Raw genomic sequence first — 17,917 nt, 5'->3', positions numbered from 1 at the left:
GATAATGCATTTGCTGAGAAGTAATTAAATTCTACCTGTAGCATCTTCTCTTCTGGGTGTGCTCCTCAGTTCCAGGTACTTGACACCATCATCTGCAAATTCTTTAATAACATCTTTTGTAACCTGATAATAAAGGCAATGTACACAATATTGATGATAATGTAAGGCTCCGAGTTAAAGTGCCAAGTGTCACAGCTTTACTGCATTCATTAAATATGATCTGCAAGTACTGCTGGAAGTCTCCCATGTGGCGGAGATGTCCAGCTTGCTCACATCTCTGGTGGAGACAGTGGCTGAGCTGCAGCATTTCCAGTAGCTCCCATCACCCCCTCATCCCCACATGAAATCCAAATCTGCACATCATCCACACTTTTGTTTCTGTTTCCTCCTTTTAATCATTTCTCTATTTCCTACTGTTCATAACAGCAAATTTGCAAAGCAGAGAAATGAGGTAAAACTCAAATGAGTTAAAACCATCTTTGTGTGCGCAGTGCTAAAAAAGGTGCACACAAAAATAGACAGCCAATGTAAGGCATTACCATTCCATGTCATGGCTGAAGGCTCTTATTCAAGTTATTTAGGAATTAAGTTGTATTTGTCCATCAATTCTTCAGGCAGGGTTAAATTTTCCCCAAAAATACTTAGGAAAATTCTTCTTAGACACAGAAAGGTAATAAATATGTGTAAAATTGTGTCCAATTTAGTAGAAATTTTGACAACCCTGAAAATTACTGAATGACCAGGGTAAACAAGGTCTAAAGGCTGAAGGAATGTTTTCTTCTCTGTCTTCAATCCCAAAACAGACCAAATCTAGAAAAGTACCAGGTTGAGGATGCTGTAACAACCTGCTCTAACTAGTCCTTACAGTTGGTATTCTAACCTTAATCTCAAGGGCAAGGGCAGGGTCCCGGCAAAGAAACAAGGGCTGGCAGACTGTGCAGACAGTGTCCAACGAGACGGCACTACCTTGGTGAATCTGGTACAATCCAAGGTCTGGCCTCAGCTATGCAGGTTGAGAAACTTACTGTTTCAGTCACATTCCAATCCTGTCTCTTTGAGGTTACACCCAAGTCATCTGGACTGGAGTTCTGCGTGACCCCCACACACTCAGTCCCACATTTACAAGCAAATAGTCTCGTGGTTTACTTCCACAGATGGCTCACATGTGGACTTTACTAATTTAGCTCTCACTGTCACACACTGAACCACCCACAGGTGCTCACCCTAGTAGCACTAAATAGAGAATCTTAATTCCACCACTCATTTTAATAAAGCTTTTCAGCAACTTTGAAAGGAATTAAATAATGAGCATGGCATTATTATTCCCATGGAGTATTAAGGACATGAGATTTCATCAGTTTTGGAAATAACAAAAAATGAGAGCAGAGTTGCTGTGGTGAACATTCCTAGCAGTATTCAACAGTATCTGTCCTGATTAAAGAAGGCCCCCTCGGGTTCCTGTAACTCCCTGTGCACATCTCTACCACAGAGCTTACTATGCTCTGTTGGGTTTATCTGCTTACAGGCCTGTCTCTCCAACCTGACTATAAATTCCTCAGGGGCAGGAACTGTGCCGGTCTATCTTTATATCTCTTAGTCTTTAGCATAGTGCCTGGAACATTGTGGGCACTTGGTCAACTTTCGTTGAACTAAAGTTAACTCTTCTCCAGAAGGTGATTCATTTACTCATGACTTATCATGAGGATCAATCTCAGCCAGGAGGAAAATTCTTTCTTGACCAGTTAAAAATTCTCCAGAAACTCGGGTTATACTTCTTATGTTGCACTTTTTTCCTAATGGCTAAGAACACTGATAAGATTTTGTTTCTTTCCATTTACAAAATGACATTTTGGTCAGATCAGTGATACAGAGGCCAGTCTTCCATGTCAGATTCTAGTACCATGGAGCTTAGGAGAAGAGAACACAGTGGTATACCCTCCAGTCCTTTGTCCCCAGAGGGAAGGCACAGTTTCCCTGCATCAATTTGTTAGAGATTAATCACTCAGTCTCTAAGCACTTCTTGAACTTACTCATTCTCTACAATGTCTATCTAGGCAGTTAAAAGTCATCTATGCAGTACAGAGAAAGCCTTATCAAGGACATGCCCACCTGTGGTCAAATATTTAATACAATATGTTGTACATGAAAAACAGGACTAAATTTTCTCCTCCAAATTGTCTTCTATTTAATAGATACTGGTCTTGGTTCTTTTCTCATGTCTTTCATAATGAATACAGTTTTTACATGGTTCATAGGCAAATATCTTACACTGGTTTTGAGAAGGTTGCCATAAAAAAGCAGAAAACGTTTTTCATCAGACTCTTAATAAAAGCAAAAGATCATGTGCAACAACAGACAAGCATAAATTAATTTTAAACCATTCCAAAGTTCCTCCAGGTCTCACCATAAGAATATCTTCAGGGCTGGTAGTAAGCTGATGAATAAGTTGAAACATCTGGAAACATCTGCAACATGGATGAAAACTTTAAACACTAGTCATCAAAAATACATCACTTAAGAGAAACTCACTAAGCTGAATTAATTCATAGCTTTTAGATTAATAACCCAAAACCCGTTGCCGTCGAGTCAATTCCAACTCATAGCGACCCTATAGGACAGAGTAGAACTGCCCCATAGGGTTTCCAAGGAGTGGCTGGTGGATTCGAACTGCCAACTTTTTTTTGGTTCGCAGCCGAGCTCTTAACCACTGCGCTACCAGGGCACCTTTAGATTAATAGTAACTATGTATTTATAACGAACTACAAAATAGGTTTTTCAAAAATTACATTGATCTGGAAAGATAATCAAATGACTAAAAATAAAATATTCGGGGTATTTTCAAGTGGGAAGTAATAGTTCCCCTTCCCCACCCCATGCCAGTTACAGCAAACAATGGGGGAAAATTCAGAAGTCTGTATTTTCAAGACTGAAGATTATTCCAATATAGTATAACTTCACAAGCAACATAAATCACTGAAAATATTACCAACATTCTGACAACTGGAAAAAATGCTATATGTCAAATTATACTCTTTACCGGACAGCTACCTATTCCTTTAACTACTAAAATCTGAATTTTCATATACTACTTACAATCTCAAAATACTGATAGAAAAAAGGTATGTTCATAACCTCCTCAAACTCACTCTTCTAAAGTTCTCTTCTTTCCCTTGTCAATCACAGTCATTCCATCATGAATTTTAAGATCTGGCTTCTTGGCTATTAATTTCCTCATGGTTTTAGAACTAATGGATCCATTCAAGTGGGCATGAAGTTCCTAAGAATACAATCAGTAAATAAAATCAGTAAATAACTTATCAACTATCTACTTGATCCATAGTATCGTATCACGTATGATGTTTGTAGTTTGTAGGTGAGTTGCCTATTAGATTTAGCTATACAGCTTTTAAAGTTTTTACTCTAAATTTAAACTCTAAGTCTACAAAGTACAAATTCTATAACTGACTTTTCTTGTGTTAAAAAAAAAACAACAACAACACAGAAGTCATTATAATTAGCAACCACTCAGGAATTCTGTGGTTGAATTCTCACCACTTTTGGTAATTCCCAGTAAAAGTTCTTCTTAGATGCTTGTTGCTGTTCTTCTAGCTCCATCACGATTTTACAGGAAAACAGAGGTCCTTCTCCAAATGCTCTTATTCTTTCTATGAACAATACAATGTATTTCAGTCAGTAAGGTTTGTGGTTCTGAACTTCCTTTCAATTGCTTTAATTTCACACATTTTCACACATTAAGGTTAGCTGTAGATGCAGCTCTTGGCTCAGCTTCACCTATTTTAACTAATGTGAATATTTTCAGACGTTAACATAAGAGCAAAGAAACAGAATTTTGTTGATTTATTCTTTAAAAGATAAAGCTTCCCAAAGCTAACTTAAGTGTGCCAGAGGCAGGGAAATGATTAGTAAACAATGTGAACTAGAAATAGGAGAAGGCCTCAAGCTGGTAAGAGATGGATTAGAACCTCAGTTCAGGACCTATTGGCACTTTCTGTAAAACTGTGAATTTCCCACTTTAAAAACTAGAAATTTTATCAAGCCTATTTTGGATAAAAAAGTAACATTTATATTTTTGAATTATTTAAAGTATGTGTGGCCTTCGTCACTTAACCTCACAGCTTCAGTGTCCTTATTTAATAAAAATGCAGCGTAGCTGAGAGGACAGAAAAAACATTTAAATGCCCCTCTTCTATACCTCCATATGATCCAGTGACCACCTCTAAGTCAGGGCTGTCACATTTGTATCTCAATCACTGATTTACTTGTCTTTCTCCCTCTCCAGACTATATACTTCTTGAGGACAGGGACTGTGGATTATTTTACCTCCCTGGCACCTAGCACAGCGCCTAGCACATTGTAGATGATAAATAAATCCTAATTTCCCTTCACCTCTGAAATGACTTAAGGTAATCTACAAATTATGACAAAATTCCAAATGAAATGTAGTGATTTTCCAGTAGCCAACCTGACACTTTGGGTTCTTAAACACTGATGATGACGCGGGTTAGAACAGCAGTTTCCACAGACTCAAGGCCCACCAGGTATGTGGCAAGCATTTTTAATATATTATCTTTAATTCTTGCAATAAATCAGGAAATGATCTAAACGTTTATCAGCAGAGTGCTGTTGTCAGCTTATGTAAAGATTAAAGCCTGGGCAACCTATGGGGCAGTTCCACTCTGTCCTATAGGGTCACTATGATTTGGAATTGACTTGATGGCAATGGCTTTAGAGTGCTGTTCATTAATTATGTATCTATCTCACTGAATATCTTACTGTAACTATACGGAAAGATGTCTATGATACAGCATTACTTCCAAAAAGTAAGTTGCAGTACATATTGTTCAGAAAGATGACATTTATGAACATTTAAACACACACACACTCTATTTATTGATTTACATCTTTATACCTAAAACAAGGAGCCGTGGTGGCACAATGGTTAAGTGCTTGCCTGCTAACCAAAAGGTTGGTGCTTTGAACCCACCCAGCAGCTCCGCGGGAGAAAGACCTGGTGATTTGCTTCCATAAAGATTTACAGCCAAGAAAATCCTATGGGGCAGTTCTACTCTGTCACATGGGGTCACTGAGTCAGACTGCACTTGACAGCACCCAACAACAACATCCCCAAAACACATATGAAAGGATATACAGAAAAGGTTACCACCAGATGGAGTGAGAAGTAGGAAAGGTCAGGGAGAGTATTTTACTTTTATTTTCTACCTTCTATACTTCTGCGCAATTTGAAGGTTTTAAAACAAGCATTTCTACTTGATTATCTTTACAGTAATGAAAAAAACAATACTTGCAAAATAGCTTTATTATTATGAAGAACTTTTATGTTTAGACAAAAGAATGAAAACCTAAAAAGGCACTTAGGCCATTTTACATAGCGAGTCCGTAACCAAAACTAACAGGTGACCAGGTTTTCATAAATATTTTCAATCCTACTCCGAAACAAAAACAAACAAAAAAACCCAAACCCACTGCCTTAGAGTTGATTCCGACTCATAGCGACCCGGAGTAGCACTGCCCCCCAGTTTCCAAGGAGCAGCTGGTGGATGTGAACTGCTGACCTTTTGGTTAGCCTGAATTCATTTTGTGTCACACTCAAACCACCCTCCAGATTGACCTCTGTTAACTAGGCGCGGGTAAATTTACTGACCCATTTGGCTACAATGTTAATCTATGGAAATTTGAAGGCCACCACCACAAGCACGATATTGATACATTTTTACACAGTTAAAACAAAAAAAACCCTTGCAGTTTCACTGATCCTTGCCTAAAATGCTGCTACTAACAATACCATGCCCTGCCAAATGCAGCCTTTGTGGCTTGGGTCTGGCCTGGACCAGAAGCAGCAGCTGGGGTGGAAGGAGGGGGCCACAAGGCAACAAACACTGGGATAAGATCTTTCTACCTTTCATCAAATTAGAACAGGGCCAGAACCTACACTCCTGTATCCCAGGCACCTTTTAATGCAAAAAAAAAAAAAGAACACAGAATAATAAAAATATTTGTTACTATTTATTGAACACTTACTATGAGCTAGCACTATGCTGAGTGCCTTAGATGGTTATTTTACTTAATCCTCAAAACCGCCCATGAGATGTTATTACCCCCATTTTACATAAGAATAAAGTTGTTGTTAAGTGCCCTCAAGTAGGATTTTCGACTCATAGCGACCCCATGGGACAGAGTAGAACTGCCCCATAGGGTTTTCTGGGATGTAATATTTACAGGAGCAGATTGCCAGGTCTTTCTCTTTCAGAGACACCAACCTTTCGGTTAGCAGCTGAGTGCTTAACCACTGCACCACCAGGGCTCCTTTAAGAATAAACTAAAGTTTAAACAGAGAACAGTCGAAGGGCACCCAGATCACAAATTCTGTCACGATCTTTCTTCTTGATTCACTTTTCTTCATCTGCTCTTTAAAAAAAAAAAGGTGGTATTTCTAACACGTTATCTACATTTTACTGGCTTGTCATTAAAAAAACTATTATAGCGCTATATATTTCTTTTAAGTCTTTTTTTTTCCCCCTCCCTCTTTGGTCCTCAAACAACCCTGGGATACCTCACAAAGCAGCAATTAGTCCTCTCATTTTAGAGGGGAGGATCCCAAGGCCCAGAAGGCTTAGGTGAGCCCCTCTCCCATTTCTTTCAGAGGCCATGCCAAACTCCTCAAGGCCTCCACCAGACCCAGCCTCTTACACTGAACTAACCACCCAGCTGCGTACTTTATAGAGGAAACGGAAGCCATCAGACATGAATGTCCCCTACTTCTCTCTGCTCTCCCCAAACGTATAAACTTAGCTTCATCCATACTCTTTCTTTCCTCATGAGTCAGAGGAAACGGCTTCATTCTTCTAATCCAAAGACTGATTTGTGCCTAGGATCCCATTCCTTCACCAAGTATCTTCTCATTTTTCTGTCCCTTGAACCTCTCCCTCTCCACTGATTTCCCCACATGCACGTGCAGAATTTGATTTTACCTGGAAACAAAACACGAAACCCTTCCTTTATTCCATATTCCTCTTTAGCTACTGCTCTCTCTTTTCCTTCCAAGCTAAGCTCCCTGAAAGCTTCACACTGGATGTCTCCATTAACTCATCTCCCATTCACTGAAACATGCATTCTGCTCTCACTGCTCCACAGAAGCTGCTCTCCATAAGCTCATTAATGAACTCTTAAATGCCAAATCTAAATGATTCTCTTCAATGTAAACTTTCATCCTCACCCAACCTTTACCTGGAGCTCCATTCATTATCCAAATCCTAATCAGGTGGACTCCAAGACTCACGCTCTCAATCATTACGCTACACAGCTTCTAGTTAACCATCTCCAGTTATCCTGATTTCCTTCTGTATCTCGGCCCCCACAGCCAATCAGTCACCAAAACTCAATAAATAAATCTCCTAAATATCTCTAGAATCAGTTTCCTACTGGTGTGGACTCCCAGGCACCCAAGTTAGAAACCTGATGTTTAACCCCGACTTGGACTGCTTCCTAAACACACACACACCGATTATAGCTACTGGCTCAGACCACACCACCCGGAATAATCACCGCTCTTCCATGACTCCCCTTTCCACGGGCATATTCCACACTACTTGAGAACCACAGAATCTTCCAAGTGGAGGGGAGTGCCATTTTATAGATGAGAAACAGAGCGGAGTGGCTTATTCCTTATCAGCCTAGCACAGGGCGGGGAATACAAGGGCATCAATAGTATTTTTCTACGGGGGAGCATTTATTGGTTAAGTCACAACTTCTCTAAAGGTCGGTTTCTTCACTTTGCACTTGGCCTCACAGATTTGTTTTCAAATTTAAATGGGATCTCTTCTGTAATGATGAGAGCGTTAAATAAATTAGTAAAATCGACTCGACAGCAGTGGGTTTGGCTTTGGATAAGCATCTGAGGAATAACCCTTCCTTCTCCTAAGGAGTCCTGGTGGCACAGCGGTTAAGCGGTTGGCTGCTAACCAAAAGGTCGGCAGTTCGAATTCACCAGCTGCTCCTTGCAACTGACTGGACGGTAACGGATTTGGTTTTCTCCTTCCTAATAGCGTCCGTGGGGCTAACCCGGCTTTGCCTTACCGGACGCTCAACACGGACACAGTTTTCCAAGGAGCTCAGGTCGTCAGCACCCAGACTCACCTCTTAAAAAGATTTCCCACCAGTTTACTCAACTGTGCGGACCTAGGTAAGTTTTCCTTTCAGGCTGAAAGGCTTGTAGAAAAGCGACAACCTGCGCTCCCCTAACACGGTCCACGTGTCCACAGTAAGCGGTAGCAGGTTATCCTCCCGGGGAAACTTAGTTCCCGAGAACCAAAGAAAATTCCGTCACTGTCGAATCTCAGTACAAACTAAACCCATGGGCGAGGCGCGCTCTTCCCGGAAGTGACGCACGCTTTGTCCGCGGAAGGGGAAGTCGCGGAAGAGGGGTGGTTATTCCGTACAGAGGTCCGCGAGGTGTGACTGTACGGATGAAATAGCAGCTCGCAACCGGCACGGAGAGCCGCTCCTGAGTCTCTCCTGGCCATGGGCCCGCGGAACCGCGAGCGTCGAGTGGGGGCAGTACAGAACACCAACGACAGCAGCGCCCTCAGCAAGAGTTCCTTGGCCGCGCGCGGGTACGTGCGGGACGCTTTCGCCGCGTTGCTGGTCCCGGGGACCACCCGCCGAGCGCCGCTCATCCACCGCGGTTACTACGTCCGCGCACGCGCCGTGCGGCACTGCGTGCGCGCCTTCTTGGAGCAGACGTGCGCGCTCCCCGGTGCGCCGCTGGCTCAGATTGTGTCTCTAGGCGCGGGGTCGGACTCGCTGTATTTTCGCCTCAAAACCGCGGGTCGCTTGACCCGGGCAGCGGTTTGGGAGGTGGATTTCCCGGATGTAGCGCGGCGCAAAGCAGAGAGGATTCGAGATACGCCAGAATTGTGCGCGTTAACTGGGCCTTTGCAGAAGGGGGACCCCGCGTCAGCGCTGTTGTTTGAGTGTTTGGACTACCGCATCTTGGGCTTGGACCTGCGGCAGCTCCAGCGATTGGACGAGGCCCTGGCCGCCGCGGGCCTTGACGCGGCTGCACCCACTCTCCTCCTAGCAGAGGCCGTGCTAACCTACCTGGAGCCCGAGAGCGCCGCAGCCCTCATCGCCTGGGCAGCCCGGCGTTTTTCTAATGCCCTTTTCGTGATCTATGAGCAGATGAAGCCATGTGACGCCTTTGGCCAGTTCATGCAGCAACATTTTCGGCAGCTGAATTCTCCCCTGCACGGCCTGGACAGCTTTCCCGACGTGGAGGCTCAACGGCGCCGCTTCCTTCAAGCTGGCTGGACAGCTTGCAGTGCCATGGACATGAATGAATTCTATCGCCGCTTTCTCCCTGCAGAAGAACGCCAGCGGATAGAAAATCTTGAACCCTTTGATGAATTTGAGGAGTGGCATCTGAAGTGTGCCCACTATTTCATTCTGGCAGCTTCTAAGGGAGACGCCCTCTCCCAAACCCTGGTGTTTCCACCCACAGAGGCGTTTCTTTGGGTAGATCTTGCTTCGCCTTCAGGGGTCTTCCCTGCCAGGGTAGTCATGAGTGACAGCCAGGGCCCTAACCTTAAGAGATACGGCCATGCGTCTGCCCTGTTGAGCCCCGGCGTTATTCTCAGTGCAGGAGGCTTTGGAGAGCAGGGGGGGCAGCACTGCCGGGTGAGCAAGTTTCACTTGCTTTTAAGGTATTGTGACTTTGGGTGGAAAGGCAGCCAGATATGCAGTTGGGGCCCTGGAGCCAAGTGGGATGGACGTCTGTATCACACCATGACAAGACTTTCAGACACTCAGGTTCTGGTTCTGGGCGGGAGACTGTCCCCAGTGACTCCAGCCTTGGGAATTCTCCAGCTTTGTGTTTGTAAGAGAGAGGATAATGGCACTGAGGACCTGAAGGTGACAGTAACCAAGGCCGGCCCAGAAGAAGATTCCACTTTGTCACGTTGGCGGCATTCAACAACAGAAGTGTCCTATCAGAATCAGAAATACTTGTTTGTGTATGGAGGTCGAAGTGTGATGGAACCTGTACTAAGTGATTGGCATTTCCTACATGTGGGGACAATGGCTTGGGTCGGGATCCCAGTGGAAGGTGAGGTACCTGAAGCTCGGCATTCCCACAGTGCCTGCAGTTGGCAAGGGGGAGCTCTTCTTGCTGGAGGTCTGGGGGCTTCTGAGGAGCCGTTGAGCTCTGTTCTCTTTCTGAAACCAATCTCTTGTGGATTCCTTTGGGAATCAATGGACATCAAGCCTCCTGTTACCCCAAGGTACTCCCACACAGCTCATGTACTCAATGGGAAGCTTCTACTGGTTGGAGGAGTCTGGATTCATTCTTCCTCAGTTCCTGGAGTGACTGTTATTGATTTGACTACAGGACTGAGCTCTGAGTATCAGATTGACGTAACATGTGTGCCATGGCCATTAATGCTACACAACCATACCAGCATCCTCCTTCCTGAAGAGCAGCAGCTCCTGATCCTTGGAGGTGGTGGGAACTGCTTTTCCTTTGGCACCTACTTCAACCCCTGTACACTGACATTAGACCTTTCTTCCCTAAGTGCTGAGCAGTAAGCACTGGACGCTTGATATATTCAGAACCCACTAAAGTAGACAGTAAATGTTTCCACAAATAGCATTTGACCCTGCCTGTAGATATTGCCTTTTTTTCCCCTTAGCATTGCCACCCAGTGCATAAAGTGATGGAGTTTATTGTTAAAACACATACCAACAATCAGATGGTGAAAGGAAAAAAAAACAAGGTCCAATCTGAAGACAGTGGCCATATAGTCCTAGAGTAGGAATTTGTCATACTGTCCTAGAGTGGTAGGCTTTGGATTCATTGATCTTCCTCCTGTTTTCCAAGTAAAGTTTAGCTGTTTATTGAGTTAAAATGGCCTTTATCCTGAATCAAATAAAATTTTTCCTATCCCAGGCTTTGTGATTTTCAATGGTACCTTGGAAAAAGTTTCACACAGATTCTTGAAGGATGTAATATGGTTGATAGATGAAAGGTTAAGTACAGTAGAAGGGACATGGCATTGACCTAACTATGTCTGTAACCTGAAACGAGTGCAGTTGCAGTTTAATTGAAGCATATGCTGTATAGTGCAACAGAGAGCTCCAGGGTAGCTTTAACAACAAACATTTGTAGCGCTTTATTGAAAAGCATGCTTTTGATCCATTTCTTGCCACTGGTTCCACATTTATTTAGATTTATAACTGCCTATAATCCAAACATTTAATGCTTCAACTCATTTTGTGCATGGTATGATATTTTGCTCCAGATCTGCTCTCTGTCTTTCTCCATCATTCTGTGCAGAATGCTGACCTTTGTGGACTGCACCAGTGAGCTGTCTTCTCTTAGTTTCTGGTTGAATTCCACCAGTTGGAGACACCAGGGGAGATGGGAGGACAGGAAGAGGGAGTCAGGGTATTATTCCCAGCTCTTCCCTTGCCAGTCTGCAGGTTGGCAGTGGCTGCGATCTGTCAAAGTCCATAGGTCCTGTCATGTAGCCTTTTCTTATACGCTATAGCAGTGGCTCTAATTCTGCATCTCTCTGGGCTCTGGTAATTCTTTTCTCTCTTTATCTCTTTAGGCCAGGGGTAGTAATAGCTCTTTGTTAGACTTGAGCTGCACTGTTCAATACCATAGTCATTAGCTACATGCAGCTATTAAGATTCAAGAATTCAGTGGCTTAGTCACACTAAGCACATTTCAAGTGCTCACATGTGGCTACTGCATTAGACAATATAGATGTAGAACATGTTCATCATTGCAGAAAAATCTATTGGATATTGTTGAAGTATTTCATCATCTCTACTTGGTTTCCCTTTACCCTGCCCACCCCTTTTAATTGGTATCTTCATTAAGCTGTCCTCAGTTATCCCCTTTAAATGGACTATCTATTGGTAGGCCTTGGGGGATCAATGAAATATCTTAGATGTTCATCCTTAAAAATTTGGAGCCTTAATTTGTGATCTAAATTGTATATACCTTGTGAAAGTCTTGTGTTTCAAAAGGTAGTGGCGTTGGTACTCAGTGAACCACCTTAGTATTTATTAGTCTGCAATCTTTGCAACCTTAGGGAATGGTATCTTGAGATTTTACAGGTACTTAAATGATTATTAACTATCAATGTTAACATCTTGATGGACTTAGTACGGCACAAAATCCATTTTCTCTAAATATTCTTATTAACAACTGTTTACATATAACTGAAGGAGCCCTGGTGGCACAATGCTTAAGCGCTCAGCTGCTAACTGAAAGGTCAGCAATTCGAACCCACTAAGTGCTATGCTTGAGACAAGACCTGGTGGTCTGCTCCCATAAAAATTTACAGCCTAGGAGACCCTGTGGGACAGTTCTCCTCTGTCCTGTAGGGTGTCTATGAGTAGGAATTGACTCGATGCCACACAACACCACCACATATAAATGAATGTGAAAGGTGATTAATACAAAAAGTGAATAGCAAACACAAACCCAAGTGTAAGGAGAGGGTAATGTTGCCTCTCTTAGGTGAAGGCTTCCAGGAGAAGATAAGCCGAATAAAGGATTTTAGTCTGACTTCAGCTTCCCTGAGACTCCACAAAGCCCCTTCTGGGAAAGTCCTTGGTCATGGCCATGATCGAGTCCTGGGAAGCAAAAGGCTTACCAGATCTGGGCAGCTGTTGAGACTAGAGGTGGGTCAGGTACTAGAAAACTGGCAGGAATATGATTAGAGGGAATAGGCTGCTCTGTATTATCTGTTCCTGAGCTCACCAGAGCCTACCTCTAGCTTTCAGGAGCAGATCAAAGCAGAACACTATGATGAAATGAATGGTCTTGGCTATGCAGGAGTTACTACCAGAATTCTAAGCTAGCTCTGACTCCAAAGCTCAGGGAACTCCTTCCTTCGTGCTACCTCTTAGATCGTCCATCAACCATTAGTACTCCACAGTTTTAGAAGGGAACAAAGGTGGTGGTGGGGGAGATTGTCAAGAATGTGAATATGCAGGGTGGTTATTCTCTTAAGCACCGCCCAGTACAGCACATTGTGAGTAATTGGGTTTGTTCTTCCCAGAGAAATTACCCAGATTTTCTATAAGTGATTACCAGATTAAGCATACCCTCCACCTCTAACCCTATATGTGCATCATGCTCAGTTGAAGGAATTATTCATCTCTCAAGCTCTGCTCAAAAGGCCACTCAGGAGTTTTGTCAGCAACATTTACTCTGTGCTTTTGGAGCAGTACTCTGTGTGGACTTGTGCTGGATCACAGTTTCATTACCAGTAATCTGCAGCAGTTAGAGCTGTGGGCCAGGTTGAGAACTGAAGTTTGACAATAATTTTTGCTTCTCCATTTCACCTCTGAATATTTTTGTTCTAAAATTCTGGTATGGGGTTCTGGGGTAGTTATGAGAGTTAATGAGTAGGATTTTATGCCTGAGTGCCCATTTTTCATCTTTCTGCAGCTTTAATCCTCCTCAGCGATGTCAGGGAGTTGGCATGTATCATATGTGTCCCAGTGCCCAGGCATTTCCTTGGTCTTTTCTTTCAGTGATCTCAGACCCATAAGTCCTGGTTCATTCCATATGTGTTTTGTGATCCTGAACCCAACCTCAAGCAACCCGTACCTACTGTGGGATCTATCCCACATGACATCTGGAAAACACTCCCATATGGCAGACCCCAGTGTAACCAACCAGTCTGGAAATGCTGAAATAGAGGAAGTAGCCAGGGTTAAGCTGTGTGTCTCACTCTGTAAGACAGTAGCCTGTGCTCTTTGGAGAGACTGTTTGGAGAGTAAGAGAAGAGTGGGTTACTAAGGTGGGTTCTTAAGCATAGAGACCATCCAATAATGTCTGGTTTGACTAAACTGTAAAGAGCCTTTTGACTGCAGTAAAGAAGGGGTCATGAAGCAGCATTAAGCTGGCGAGTGAGGCCATGAATTCTGGCCAGTCGCATTTGGACTTGATGATTAAAGAGAGAAGGAGATTTGTAGAGCAGAAATTACGAAAATTATAACCAGCTCTAGAGTGGGTTGAGATTTTCTTGGGTGTCAATAATTATGTAGCAAACAAAGGTGTTCTGTAACTCCAAAGTTTAGTTGTAAGACTGCTCATTTATCTGTGTTGGACAATGACATAAAGGCACTTGGTTGGGAGGGGGCAGCTTCTTGACTGACGAATGGAATTTTGTCTGTCTGGTTCATCTCTCTAGTCCCTAAATACAGCAGGTATTCAATAAATACTGTCGAATGGAGGTCCGCTCTGGCACTCAAATATGTTGTGTCTGAATGTTATCATGGCATCTACTATGCATACACTGATTTCGCCTTTCTGGCGGGAGGAGTGGGGAGGAAGCAAAAAAGTTTTAAAGACCTCCTCCTAGGAGGCATTTACATTCAAATGCCTTGACCTGGGTAAAGGTGGTAGACTTTCTGGTGCCACTCCTAGTTAATGGAATAGTCCTGAACCGTCTCCCTGATTGAAATTGGCAGCTGATCTTCATCCCTTTTTGCTCAACAATGGACCATGTTTGCCCCATATCCTTTGGAGATGAAATGAGTTAACTTTGCCAAAAGGCTAATCTGAGGGAGTAGGAATATGCAATTCAATGTGCTCATGAGCACATACACACAGGATCTTCCTAGAATGTTGTGATGCTTCACTGGGCATGACTTGGTGTGTAAGTCTCAATGTAAGTTTAATAGAGGGAGAGGAAAGACCTTGCCCTAATTTTTATGTGAAATGTCATTTGCCACCTAATTGGCAGACTAAAGCTAGGAGATAAATTGAAATAGGAATAATTTTTGCTTTTCTCATACCCTAACTTTTATCCAAAATTTTAGGCTTTTCATTAGAGCCCTTACCTCTGATCTGTATTTAGATTTACTATTTCAGAAAAAGTTAGCAAAAGTGGCTGAACTAATATCTAAGAGAAAACAAAAAAAAACTTTGCTATCCCTCTATCCACTCCCCCCAGAAATTCTCAATTAAAAAGGCAGAGTTTAGACCCCAATCTACCTTATTTGTATGTGAACAACTGAGTTCAGCCATTACCTCTGGCCAGCAAGTAGTATTTTTATTTCCAGTGTATGATTCATAGGAAATGCTCAAAAAATGTTCGTCAAATGAATGGCTATATGGCTGATTTTGGCTAAAACTGATAATAAATTAATAGTTAATTATAATATTAAAATCAAGATTACCACCAGAAAGTCAAAATGTTGTATGAACTTATAGTAATTAAAATAGTTTGGTATTGGTGCCAGAGTAGCCAAAAAGAACAACGGAACAAAGAATTCAAAAGCAGACTCATGTATATCTGGGATTTTGTTGCTGTTAGGTGCTGTTAAGTCAGTTCTGAATCACAGCGACCCCGTGTACAATAGAATGAAACACTGCCTGGTCCTGCCCCATCCTCACAATTGTTGCTGTGTTTGAGCCCATTGTTGCAGCCACTGTGTCAATCTGTCTTGTTGAGGGTCTTCCTCTTTTTTGCTGACCCCCTACTTTACCAAACATGATGTCCTTCTCCAGGGACTGGTCCCTCCTGATAACATGTCCAAAGTACGTGAGATGAAGTCTCACCATCCTCGCTTCTAAGGAGCATTCTGGCTGTACTTCTTGCAAGACAGATTTATTCGTTCTTCTGGCAGTCCATGGGTATATTCAATACTCTTTGCCAACACCAAAATTCAAACACATCAGTTCTTCAGTCTTCCTTATTCATTGTCCAGCTTTCAAATGCATAAGATTTTAGTATATGATAGAGATGACATTTCAAATCCACGAGGAAAGGCTTGATTATTCAGGGACCACTTAGCTAATGATTTGTGAAAAAGTGATGTTAGCTCCCTATTTCTCTATTCACAAGCATAAATTTCAGATAGATTAAAGACTAGATCCAAACTTAGAGAAAAAAAAAAACCCTAAATTTTATGAGTATTAGAAAAATTGTAAAAGAATATGTCTATAATCTTGGTGGTAGGAAAGTCTAAAACAGACACACACACAAAATACGTAAAGAAAAAAATCTGATAATTTTAACTATATGTTTAAAACTTCCGGACAACAAGAAAATATATTAAAATGTTAAATGATTAGTGATCAACTAATCTTTTAGATTGTGATTTCTCTCTGCCTAAGAGGAATAGCCTACAGCAAGGTGTCACTCGCCTCCCCCCGGATCTTACTGTAAGGAGGTGTTTCTGGTTCTTTTACCTTTTCCATTCAGTCTCTGGAATTAGGTTGCACGGGTCTCATTCCTCTGTTTCTGGATACCAGCTTCTCAGAATTGTTAAGAATGGAAAGTGTGAGTAATGGAGAGCGGAGCTTTTGATTGAAGCTCTCCATTCTTTTATTCATTCATTTCTTCATCCACTGAACATTTAAAGTGTTCTAAGAGGGATACATATCAGTGATCAAAATAGTCCCTTATGGAACTTACGTCCTAGCGGGGGGTAAGAAATTAAACAATCAACATAAAAAATAAATACATTATATATTATATTAGGAGAGATAAGGGCTGTGGAAAAAAGAAAAAGTAGAGTAGGGTAATGGGGATGAGGAGTGCCTTCAAATTTAAAGATGCACGTTATCTTTAATTCCCTCTGTTGCATTTATACTATGATAACTAAGGGAAAAAAAAGTAACACATTCTCCCTTCAGTAATCAGAGACATTCACTCAGTCAAGTGACAAGTAAATTTAGAAATCTAAAGAAGAATATAAGTTATCATCAGTGTTCTACAATCAGTAGAAAACTTTTGTGGTAACTTAAGTCCTTTGTGAGGACCAGTTATTTCCAGATGCTGGATCCAGCCTTGTGGGTACTCAACAAACACCTTCACCGTTCCTTGTTTATTATACCTAATAAGGTGTCCTGCCTTCTTTATTACCAAAAACCTGAGTCATTTGCTGTCACGTTAGAACTGCAGGTGAACAACCCAGAAATGGAATGGAACGATGCGTAATGACGTGCATTACCAACTGGTCAACCTCTGTGGTCCTAGCCAGGAGCCCCTTCAGCAAAAATAAGGAAGACTGAGCAAAGAGAAGGGCCCTACTTGAGCAAACACATGATTTTTAAATAGTCATAATCGCTTCTCTTTATTGAGAGCTGACTCTGCGCCCAGAACTGGGCCAAGGGCTTTCATGCATTATCTCCTGTAATCCTCACAACCTAGAAAGAGGTACTGTTATCACAACCCCTTTAAAGATGAGGAAACTGAGGCTCAGAGGAGAGATGTTAATTCGTTTGTGGGGCAGGGTGATAGTGGAGACAAGATTCAAACTCAGGTTTGAGAATCCTGTAATAATCCAGTCTCAGGGTAGAGCCCTAAGGCTTGGAGTGAACTCAAAACCACTGCACTAATCTGCCTTGTAAGAACCACCACCACAAAACACCTTGGACATTTTATAGACCCAAACTGGAGTAGTCAAGTCGGCGCTTGAGGGAACTATCCCTAAGACGTGCTTCTGGTAAGACTGGCCGTACAGGCAGCGTCAACCTTGCCCCTGAAATGCCAAAACTCCCTTCTCCACATTGTCAACCCAGCAACCTGAAACCCATTTCTGGTGACTTTGAGAACTAACCCTTCATTGCCTCTACTCCTTGTAGGTCCCTGATTTCATGCCACAGTGAAGTCGAATAACCACGGCACTTCTGCAGATGGTTTCTGTTGCAGCAGCTGAACACAAGCCATCAAGGGGAAGCATTGTCCTTTTGTCCAGAAAAACCAGCTAAACACGCAATTATGATAGAAATGTGCGGTATTTCCTGGGACTGGCGTAGTACAGGCAGCCGCCTGAGGTTCCCAGTACAGATAACTTGACTTGAAAACTAGCTGGGATGGTGAAGTTTGGGACTAGTGCTGGGGTTCAA

The 17,917-nt window shown here is 42.5% G+C and overlaps 2 protein-coding genes across 4 annotated transcripts in view; one reads left to right on the top strand and one right to left on the bottom strand.

Moving 5' to 3' along the window:
* Positions 1-8,320, bottom strand: part of ADAL (adenosine deaminase like) — a 16,395-nt gene extending 8,075 nt beyond the window's left edge. The window contains exons 1-5 of one of the 3 annotated variants that reach the window (XM_004380682.2): positions 8,176-8,320; positions 3,553-3,665; positions 3,147-3,277; positions 2,405-2,465; positions 36-123 (exon numbers count right to left, since the gene is read on the bottom strand). In XM_004380682.2, coding sequence (XP_004380739.1) covers positions 36-123; positions 2,405-2,465; positions 3,147-3,277; positions 3,553-3,615 — 343 coding nt within the window. In that variant the 5' untranslated portion in view covers positions 3,616-3,665; positions 8,176-8,320. Of the gene's footprint in view, positions 1-35; positions 124-2,404; positions 2,466-3,093; positions 3,278-3,552; positions 3,666-8,175 lie in introns of those variants that run through there. The other 2 variants (XM_023735207.1, XM_023735206.1) reach the window with 2 other exon arrangements.
* Positions 8,321-8,413: 93 nt separating this feature from the next.
* Positions 8,414-12,574, top strand: LCMT2 (leucine carboxyl methyltransferase 2). Its single transcript, XM_004380737.3, has one exon. It carries the CDS (start codon positions 8,560-8,562, stop codon positions 10,618-10,620), a length of 2,061 nt encoding a protein of 686 aa, XP_004380794.1. The 5' UTR covers positions 8,414-8,559; the 3' UTR covers positions 10,621-12,574.
* Positions 12,575-17,917: the final 5,343 nt, after the last annotated feature.

This window comes from Trichechus manatus, unplaced genomic scaffold (genome assembly GCF_000243295.1).
Source record: "Trichechus manatus latirostris isolate Lorelei unplaced genomic scaffold, TriManLat1.0 scaffold00076, whole genome shotgun sequence".
In the NCBI taxonomy this organism is placed as follows: Eukaryota; Metazoa; Chordata; class Mammalia; order Sirenia; family Trichechidae; genus Trichechus; species Trichechus manatus.
This window is presented reverse-complemented; position numbering and strand designations above follow the sequence as displayed.